The sequence below is a fragment of the Armigeres subalbatus genome, chromosome 2 (assembly GCF_024139115.2).
Source record: "Armigeres subalbatus isolate Guangzhou_Male chromosome 2, GZ_Asu_2, whole genome shotgun sequence".
Lineage (NCBI taxonomy): Eukaryota > Metazoa > Arthropoda > Insecta > Diptera > Culicidae > Armigeres > Armigeres subalbatus.
In genome coordinates, this window is record NC_085140.1 from 37,293,455 (window position 1) to 37,303,597 (window position 10,143).

The window sequence follows — 10,143 nt, forward strand, 5'->3', positions numbered from 1 at the left end:
TATAATTGTTTCCCATCTGTCGCATAAAAATATGATGGAAGATCATGCTTTACTTTTACGAAATCAACATTTTAATGATGTAGGTATGTATTATCTCTTACTAAATTATTTTATCTTACATCATTCTTCTCTTAGATTAAGCCCACCTGACTATTATTTAATTTTGGTGTATATTTTTGGACCAATATAGTAAACTATATAGTTTAGCAGAGTCGTCAAAAAAAAACTGTCAAACGGGACGAGACCTGCAAAGACGCTGCATAAGGATTTTTATACCGGGAACAGAACACACGTTTAGAACTGATTATGATAAGCTACACGGATGATTAGAAATACTCGTTAAAGTGAAAAAGTCTTTCATACAAAAAGCTGCTGGCTGCACCTGACAATTCATGACAGCAGTTGACTGGCAGTAGCTGAAGCTACATTTTTTCCTCTTTGCAAGTCCCGTCCTAGGCTTGATGGTGTGATGTTGATACTCTTTCGCTTTAGGTTCCACTATGTCTCCAACTTTCCGCTAGCTAACTTTTCGATGTCTCCCCAGAATACCCAATTTAAAATGTCTCCCACATTTCCTGGTTTGAGCAATTTGAAGAAATCTTCAGTTTTAGCTATTCTGCACCCACACGGGGCAAAATGGCCTCACTAATAAGATTACTCTTGTGTAGGACTTTTATGTACAAATATCACCATTATAATTAATTATTAGTTATTCATTATTGGGCTGCAATGAAAAAAAATAGCGCAATCCTCTCGTTGTTACTTAAATTCAACGATTTGCGTATTATTCACCTGTAAGATTGTCGTTCAATCCATTAAAGACAAAACAAACATAATTATTTTACATGCAATCGAGTCATTTTACACCACCATTATTCGGGCGTTTTGTCCCAGGCCTTATTTTGAATGCGTTAGGCCAGAAGTTATTTTAAATGCGTTAGAAAGTCATAAAAACCCTGTTGCTTTGAATAGGAGATCATTGTATACCTACTAGAAGCTGCTTTTTGTAAATTTTTCATCTACACTTTGAAATAATTCGATACTCTTGTAAAAATATTGATGCTAAGAGGTCTTACAACATTTTTTGAAAGATCGTAAAGCCACTAAGGTTTCAGGCACGTTCGGAAAATAAGCCGCGTCCTATTAGGCAAGTATATTTCTAGTATGAATTAAACTGTGGACACATCTCTTTTGGCATGTTGTAAAAAAAATGAAATTATTATAATTCACTCATTGTTTTAACAGTTCAGGTAAAATAGTTTGTACTGTGTTTCATAAAACACACATAAAACATTAATCCACCGTCAATTGACGAAAACTTCCAACGGCTCCACTTTCCATCTCAGCATTCGAATTCTCCTGCCAGTACTTTGAGTCCTTGGTGAGCTCGATCTCCATCTCATCGACCAACTGCATACGACTTCGCATTTTCTTGCAGCGTTCCTTAAATGCAGCAATCATCTCCAGTCGAGGGATTTTTCCACCGAATTCCTTCGGCAGTAGGTTTTTGTCCAGCTTCGTATAGCACTCGTCCCAGTTTTTATGACACTTTTGTAAGAAATGTTAAATAAGTTATGAAATTTAATTTTCTTTGTGCAAATCGAATAAAACTTACAAAAACGCGTTCGCGAAGCTTTTCGCTGAGTAGAGCAAGCGCAAAGTTAGCGATAGTATGAGTAGCAGCAGGAGTATTCACAAAGTGAAATTCCTGAATTCTCAGCGGGAAGGCTTTATTCAAGAAGGACACCAGCACACGGATTTCACTGAGAGTGACCAAGCTCAGCTGGGACAAGGTCATTCCGGAGAGATCGTAAACTAGTACCAGACCGGCACACTGGACTTCGTTGGTGTCGAAGAAGGATTCGTTGACCAACATGTGAATACGGAGCACGTCCGCTGCGGTGAACTTTGTAGGGTCCAGCTGGGCAGTGTCATTGCAGATCAGCGCACGTCCCTGAGCATCTCGTTCCGGTAATGGAAACAGGTACCCCGTATCAACTAGTGTCGCAAGTTGTGGTTCCTCAATGTCCAACCTTGTGAACCACTGCGGGTACATCATGCGAGCCACCAGGTATCGTTCCAGAGTTTCGGTAGCTGTGTTGATGGAGTACTTCTTGCCACGGAGGAACCGCAACAGAAATGGTGCATCTGTGCGGCATTTTTTGATATGCGGATGCTTTGCAATCCAGTCACGAAACTGCTCCAGGCCCTGTTTGCGCATGGTGTCATCTTCACGCAGCTGATCGAATGCAATCTTTTTGTAGAAGTCGTTCAACTCAGCAACGCGATCGTCGTACTTCTCCGGAATCTTTTCCACGCTTGGGGTCGCAAACAGAAAGCTATCATCGGTGCACATTTTTTTAACTTTGGATTCGATTAGGAACAACACTGGTTTATGATGTCTTATCACAGGTGCAGACTGTTTGAGGTGAGGGTTGACGGCCGACTGACTACTGCACGGTCTTCGAATTAACTATTTATTAATAAGAAGCCGCGGGCATTTCTTTTTGTCTGATGTACTTTATGTTTCATGGTTTTTCGGTTGATATGATGAGTGCATGAGCAGTTTGTCAGACCCAGACGGCAATGTCCAGCTGCATTTTGGTTTTTCATGTGTGGAGAAGCCGAAGGAAGAGTAGAAGTTAGGGTTTAACGAGATAAAAAAGTACGAAGTGTGCTTGATGACGACTGAGAGGTTTATGACACCTTGTTTGAGTCGTTTTGACGAGGAAAAAATGCAATTAGAATGGAGACGTAATGGTAAAGTGGATGGAGTACCGTGTAATGGTTCTAGATGTACTATCCTTATGATTCTCGAGACCATGCGTCACAATGCCTAAAAAGTAATTGAAACAATAAAAATGACAAGCGTTCTGTAATCATCAAGGATTGATGTATGTAAGTTGCGACTTGTTTCTCAATTTGTCCTATGACAGTTCCTAATAGGTTGTGTTAATAAATAATTTGATTAAACGTGAAGAAATTTCAAAAATTCAGTTCAAAGTATGATATAGTTCGAGGCCGTTTACGCAGATAGATGTAATCAGTTTTAAATCAACCTAAAACTTATAAAATGTTAGATCTTCATTTATATTTTTGTATTTTTTCTTAAAATAACTCATTTTTTTCTTGTAACGAACTTGAATATTGAATATAAATTAATTCAAAACGAATTACGGATGAAATGGTTGACAGCTATCACTACTGATTGATTATTGATTAGTTCCAGTACAGATTTATCATCTAATTATAGTTCAAAGAATTTCGATTATTGCACAAGTGATTTTGATGATGATATTAGATAGATCAGCCTCTACTGTTTATGAACTTTTCTAAATCGTGCTTCCATACAACTTACAAAATGCTCTGTTTAAATTTAATAATTCAAACTATTGAAATTAAACCAAAAGACTTCAAGAACTTCGAGAGTGTGTGTGTACAAACTAACCCCCACTGTCTGGCAGTGATGTTATGGAAGAAAGCTGTCGGTTTATATAGTTAAGGCAGATTTAATCCGGGAGCTAGAAAGTGCTAGCTCTGCTGCAGCTCCAGTAACCCATTTCAGACTGCCTGGTATTTCATGACCAATCCGAGGTTACTTTTGCTTACAATAAGCCCCGCCTGTTTATGCTACCATTATCAATTGGATAATGGATCCATAAGCAAACTTCTGGATTTTTATATCCAGCGCGTATTTAGTTTTAGTCAATAGAAACATAATAAAATACATTTTGAAACAATCTCACCAAATTAGTCCATATCCAGAGGCAAGACACTTCACGATTAAGGATTGGCCAAGTGCCGATGCCTAAACAACGCGGCTGCCGGAATTATGAACGCCTGTACATATCTATAAGCGACGAGCTGTCCATCAATTCCGCTGCCAAGGCATAGGTACAAACAGATACCAACTTCCTCGTAGCAGTTTGCAACGCTATGTGAAGAGCGTTAAAGGAGAATTTGACGAGAATTCGGACGTTGAGGATGGCGTTTTGTTGCAATTCGATCGCAAGCGCAGCCTAGAACTCCATCCAATATGGTATTTGTTTGCCTTTGTCGTACTCGAACAACAAAGCTGCTTCGAAGAGCTACCATTTCACTCTAAAAAACAAACTTTTTATAAAAGGCCCATCGTGTTATATCTTCTGCATCTTCTTCTTATTGGCATTACATCCCTACACTGGAACAGAGCCGCCTCGCAGCTTAGTGTTCATTAAGCACTTCCACAGTTATTGACTGCGAGATTTCTAAGCCAAGTTACCATTTTTTGCATTCGTATATCATGAGGCTAACACGATGATACGTTTACGCCCAGGGAAGTCGAGACAAATTCCAATCCGAAAATTGTCTAGACCTGCACCGAGAATCGAACCCAGCCACACTCACCATGGTCTTGCTTTGTAGCCGTGCATCTTACCGCACGGCTAAGGAGGGGCCCGTATTATATACCAATCGATTTAGCTCAACGAACTGAGCAAATGCCTGTCTGTACGTGTGTATGTGTGTGATAAGTGAGAAGTAAGAAGTGGGAACTAAGAAGTAAGTAGCGAGAAATGTGAAGTGAGAATCGAAAAGTGAGAAATGAGAAGTGAAAGTGAGCGAAAATTGAGAAGTGAGAAATAAAAAGTGTGAAATGAAAAGAGAGGAGTGAGAAGTGAGAAATGAGAAATGAGAAGTATGAAGAGAGAAGAAAGAAATGAGAGCTAAGAAGTATGTAGAGAAGTGTGGAGTGATAAGTGAGAAGTGAAAAGTGAGAATTGAAAAGCGAGAAGTGAAAAATTAGAAATGAAATGTGAGAAGGGAGCGAAGAGGAAGTCATAAGTGAGAAATAAGAAGTGAGAAAGAGCAAGAAGGAAAAAATGAGAAGTAAGAAAGGTTAACTTAGAAGTAAGTAGCGAGAAGTGTGAAGTGACAAGTGAGAAGCGTAAAGTGAGAATCGGAAAGTGGAATGTGAGTATGAGAAGTGAAATGTGAGAAGTGAGCGATAAGGAAGTGAGAAGTGAGATGTCAGAAATTAGAAGTGAGAAGAGAGGAGTAAGAAATGAGAAATGAGAACTAAGAAATAAGTAGAAAGAAGTGTGAAATGACAAGTGAGAAGCGAAAAGTGAGAATCAAAAAGTGAAAAATGGGAAATGAAATATGAGGAGTAAGCGAGGAGGAAGTGAGAAGTGAGGAATGCAAAGAGAGAAGTTAGAAGTGAAAAATGCGAAATGAAAAGTAAGAAGTGAGAACTTAGAAGTAATTAGCGAGAAGTGTGAAGTGATAAGTTAGAAGCGAAAAGTGAAAAGTGACAAATGAGAATTGAATGTAAGAAGTGAGCGAGTAGAAAGTGAAAAGTGAGCACCGAGAAAAGAGAAAGCAAAGAAGAGAAAAGAAAAGAAGATAAGAGAAAAGAAGGTGAGAGAAAAGAAGAGAAGAGAAATGAGAAATAAGAAGTGAAAAGTAAAAAGTGAGAACTAAGCTAAGTAAGTAGCAAGAAGTGTGAAATGAAAAATGAGAAGCGAAAAGTGGGAATCAAAAAGTGAGAAGTGAAAAATGAGAAGAGAAATATGAAGAAAGCGAGAAACAAGAAGTTAGAAGTGAGAAGTAAAATGTGAGAAGTGAGAAGTTATAATCGAGAAGGAAGAAAGGCGGATGTTAGAATTGCATCTTTTGGAAGTATAACATACATCACTAGATAGATTAGATGTTCTGGGTCATCCAAAGTATCCTTGAGGTGCAAATCGACAGTGCGCCACACAGCAGTGTGGTTTTCACTACTCAAACTTTTGATACGTATTACTTTTCTAACTGAAGAGTAGATTAACGTGTAAATTTGTCAAAGTATCAAAACAAATGCTTACTCGTCCAATTGTATAGAAATAAGCAAAAGCACAATCCAAAACATCATTCTTGCATTTTTTTACATTCCAAAAAGCACTTTCTTGCAGTTGAGACGTCATCCATATATGGGGAAACTGGTGGGAACATATTTTGGTGGGACAATATTTATCGAACGGGAGTCGAACACGGCGCAAAATTTGCAATATTCAACTATATCCATTGCATGTCCTGGAAATCAACCCTAGCAGCACACATGTTTTTCATTGGTTTCTGCAACTGATATGTGACCAGATTCAGTCACAATCAAATTGCTGTAACCATTTTTGTCTGACTTGTGCTGCCCGGGAACAGACATCGTAAGATAGTTTTGGATATGCTGGCTCGTCAAAACTATACTTTTCTTTGGGACTACAAATCTACAGCTGCTAAGAACTAGTTTCTCAAAGTTGTTATATGTATGTGAATATATATTGGAGCTTTGAGTGACGAAAAACCCAAGTAACCATTAGCACTATATTTCGCCTTTTTGGCAAAGGAAGCTATTATAGAGCCAGTATAAAGCATGTGTCCACTGTGACAGTGTTATATTTGCACGTACCGCCTTTTTAAAAGCTTGCTGTTACCTAGGAAATCTACTGCTGTAAGTTCTGTAGATCGTAAGTTCTGGACTCAAGGCCGGTTTAGATGGCCCAGAATATCCCAAAATCATCTTACCATGTCTCTTGATCTTCACGAATATGTTATGGATATGTTTGAATACATATCAAAGCTATAAGTGACGAAAAAATCTAGCATGGTTACTGTAGATCGCAAGTTCTGGGCTCAAGGATTGTTTGGATGATCTAGCACATCCCAAAAAAATATGTTTCAACATGTTTGGGCCAAAAATCAACACATACAAGTAGCTGCATTTTTTTTTCGTTTTTGTAAAACAGTATAGTCACTTCAAAGAAAAGTTAGCTAAGATCTCTAGCTTTCCATTGGTGATCATATCGCTGCATAATATTGATTTGAAGAAAAAGTTCTGAGCGAAATACACAGCAAGGCCTACAACCGGATACATTCCCCTGTTATTTGTATTGTTTTTATTTAAAAGACCTGCAGACGAAAAGACCACATTATTTATTCGCTCCATCGATTTTTAAATTTATTTAAGGTTAACTTTCTCGAGGAACCCATTTTTGTTGACGCATCCAACAATTAAAAAAACTTAAACAAATAATCGAGAATGAGATGTTTTTCTGGTTTTTCATTTTCTCTTTTTGGTTTTTTAAAGTAAGAGGCTTCATAACATATGTGTTGTTTGGGAAAGTTGACCTTGAATAAGTCAAATAATAGACTGAGACAATAAAACGAGATGAAATTTTTGACGGAAAAAATAAATTGTAGAAACCATTTTCAATTTGGTTCTATTGATCACTCAGAGCATGTTCCATTTTAAAAAAGAGTTTTGAGTCCTTTAATTACGCGTGGGGACTTAAAGCTTTTTAAAAAATCGTTCGAGATCTTTGGTTGCGCGTGTTTACTTGCGGTCTGTGTAGGATGTAAGATGACCAGGGACGATATATTGAATTTGGTTCTACCGCTCAGGTTTGGGTGTAGATATTTTTACCCATACAAATAGTTTCCTTTTTATCCTGCATATGTTTTTGTTGTAAAAAAGCTAATATTATAGTTGAATGTTTAATTTTAATAACGCTAAGGATGATAGGGCCCTCCTTAGCCGTGTGGTAAGACGTAAGACGGGTTCGATTCCCGGTGCCGGTCTAGGAAATTTTCGGATTGGAAATTGTCTCGACTTCCCTGGGCATAAAAGTATCATCATGTTAGCCTCATGATATACGAATGCAAAAATGGTAACTTGGCTTAGAAACCTCGCAGTTAATAACTGTGGAAGTGCTCAATGAACACTAAGCTGCGAGGCGGCTTGGAACAGAGCAGAGTGTGGGGATGTAATGCCAATAAGAAGAAGAAGAAGGATGATAGTAAGCGTATGTGAGCGATGAGTAGTGGTAAGGTTTATTTCGAATATTTATCATTGTAATCCTTTCGCCTTTTATGGGTCGCCCGAATCTAATTGTAAAACACTGCAACAGATCATAAAAATCTCATGCGGCAATTTGTTAAATAGCACTATTAAAGTGTAGCTCAAACTCAGTCTGCATAAGTCATTCCAAATACCACGTGCAAAATAGTGCCATTCAACTCCTAGTAGTTAGTATTCTGACCCAACTCGTACCTGCCAGTATGCCCGTCCCCTCCCTGGACAAAGCCCCGAAATCGTACGATGATCGTCTGGTTGAACTGGACGAGCAGCTCCAACAGCACGCGCAAATCTATCTTCGAGAGGAGCCGGAGCTCCGGCAGCAGATGCTGGCGCAGCTTCGGGATTGGATTGCAAAGCATCCTCACATCAGGAAAGTTCGCACTGATGCCATTTTTCTACTGAAGTTTCTCCGAGCGAAAAAGTACAATTTCATTAACGCTTCCCAATTATTGGAACGCTATCTGGCGATCAAAGTGCTGCATTCAGATTGGTTCGGGAAGTTGGACGTCGACGATCCGGAGTTAAGCGCATTGGTGGACACCGGGTACTTGTTCCCACTACCGGAACGAGACGGCAAAGGTCGCACATTGTTGTTCAGCGTGGCTTCTGGGATTGATCCAACCCGATTCACCGCACGACATGCCAGTCGGCTGCACATGATGACGGCGGAGCTGTGTGCGGAATCGAACGAGTTTCTCTGCGGGGGATTTATTCTGGTGTATGACTTTTCCAACATCACAATGGCCCATCTCAATGTGGTGTCCTTCAGCGATATCCGATTGCTTTCCAAAGCGGCCAACAATTCGCTTGCCGTGAGAGCTCAGGAGGTTCATTTTGTTAACACACCGAGTGCGGGTTTGGCGATTGCAAATTTCGCCCTTCAATTGGCGAATGAGAAACTTCGGAGTAGAATTTTCGTAAGTTTATGATTAGTGTCGGAATGGTTGAACTTGTAATCACTTGTACTTTAATTTATTTCAGTGCCATAAAAACTGGGAAGAGTTATACAAACAAGTTGATAAGAATCTTTTACCCAAAGAATACGGAGGGAAAGTACCACAGGCAGAGTTGATCGAGTCCTTTAAGAAACGTTGCAAAGAAATGCAACCGTTGTTGATGGCATACGACGAGATGGACATGGATATTGCCAAGGATTCTGAATACAGAAACGATGGGTCTAGTGATGAGCTGGAATCTGGAGCTATTGGAACGTTCCGAAAATTGCAGGTTGATTAGAATGGATTAATAAATTATTAGAACAAATTAGATCAATTAAACAAGTTTCAATGGATTTACAGATATCATTAAGTAATATTCGTGGAGTACGAATATTTTAATTCTAATCTAGCTACCCAACATTTAAAAAAAAAAGGTTATCTCGAGTTCTGTTCTGCTTATTTCTTAGGTTGATAACATTGATCATGATAACATGATAAGATGAAGGAATTGTAGCACTGTAACTTGAATAATTATTCATAGAATAGTTTGTCTCAGCAGCCGAGTTCAATAACAATAAATGTTCATGACAACGCGCAACACGACGCAAAATTAACGTATTTTTATAGAAAAATGTTAAAAATTCTGTGAGAACCATCATACTTTTATCAGGCATCATTCTTGGAGAGGGTTCAATCTCCCCAATATTTTAAATTTAAGTTTTTGACATCGCTTCAAAATATTGAGTGTGTATTTAAATTTAAGATTGAATTGAATATGTTTAGGAGAGTCTATGTGAAAACCGCATCAATTTGCTTATTTCTGGTCACATAGGAAATAAGATAAAGTATTAAGTTCAGTTTCCTTTTCCTCTACAGTTTCCTTACTGAACATTAAATGCTTCAATAATTGAGGGGGTTAAAAGCAGAGGGGTGTAAGTGAATTTTGGTCAACATTGAGTTGCCTACAGAAAAAAAAATGCTTTGATTCTCGAGCTTTGCGGCTATATATGTATTGATATAGTGTGTACGATGTTTACAAAAAGAGTGAAAATTCATAGAAAATTATTATTTTTTTGAACTTCCATACAATTTAATATTTAAATGATATTTCTAAACAAACTTTTGATGTTGTTGCCAGTTCTTTTGTTTTTAAATTAATCAAGTCCATATCATGTTGTGCTATCCAGTGCATGGCCCGGGAATCCAACAATGGAAGACTCCCGGTAGAAAAAAATTAAGTACCAAATAATATTTGAGAAATTCGTTAAAAAAATTTCGAACAAAAATTACCGAAAATTTTTTGCGGAGTGAATCCTGGGATGAATTTTTTTCTTT

At 38.3% G+C, this 10,143-nt stretch overlaps 2 protein-coding genes across 2 annotated transcripts; one reads left to right on the plus strand and one right to left on the minus strand.

Moving 5' to 3' along the window:
• Positions 1-1,138: 1,138 nt before the first annotated feature.
• Positions 1,139-2,461, minus strand: LOC134214262 (clavesin-2-like). Its single transcript, XM_062693670.1, has 2 exons — positions 1,616-2,461; positions 1,139-1,548 (listed from the first exon to the last, which is right to left on the minus strand). Exons 1-2 carry the CDS (start codon positions 2,354-2,356, stop codon positions 1,294-1,296), a joined length of 996 nt encoding a protein of 331 aa, XP_062549654.1. The 5' UTR covers positions 2,357-2,461; the 3' UTR covers positions 1,139-1,293.
• A 5,344-nt stretch (positions 2,462-7,805) lies between these two features.
• LOC134214263 (clavesin-1-like) lies at positions 7,806-9,554 on the plus strand. Its single transcript, XM_062693671.1, has 2 exons — positions 7,806-8,787; positions 8,852-9,554. Exons 1-2 carry the CDS (start codon positions 8,071-8,073, stop codon positions 9,104-9,106), a joined length of 972 nt encoding a protein of 323 aa, XP_062549655.1. The 5' UTR covers positions 7,806-8,070; the 3' UTR covers positions 9,107-9,554.
• Positions 9,555-10,143: the final 589 nt, after the last annotated feature.

Coding starts and splice junctions, on each gene's coding strand:
- LOC134214263 (XM_062693671.1), top strand. CDS start 8,071: ATGCCCGTCCCCTCCCTGGACAAAGCCCCGAAATCGTACGATGATCGT. Junction 8,788..8,851: donor AACTTCGGAGTAGAATTTTC/GTAAGTTTATGA, acceptor AATTTATTTCAG/TGCCATAAAAACTGGGAAGA.
- LOC134214262 (XM_062693670.1), bottom strand. CDS start 2,356: ATGTGCACCGATGATAGCTTTCTGTTTGCGACCCCAAGCGTGGAAAAG. Junction 1,549..1,615: donor AGCTTCGCGAACGCGTTTTT/GTAAGTTTTATT, acceptor TTCTTACAAAAG/TGTCATAAAAACTGGGACGA.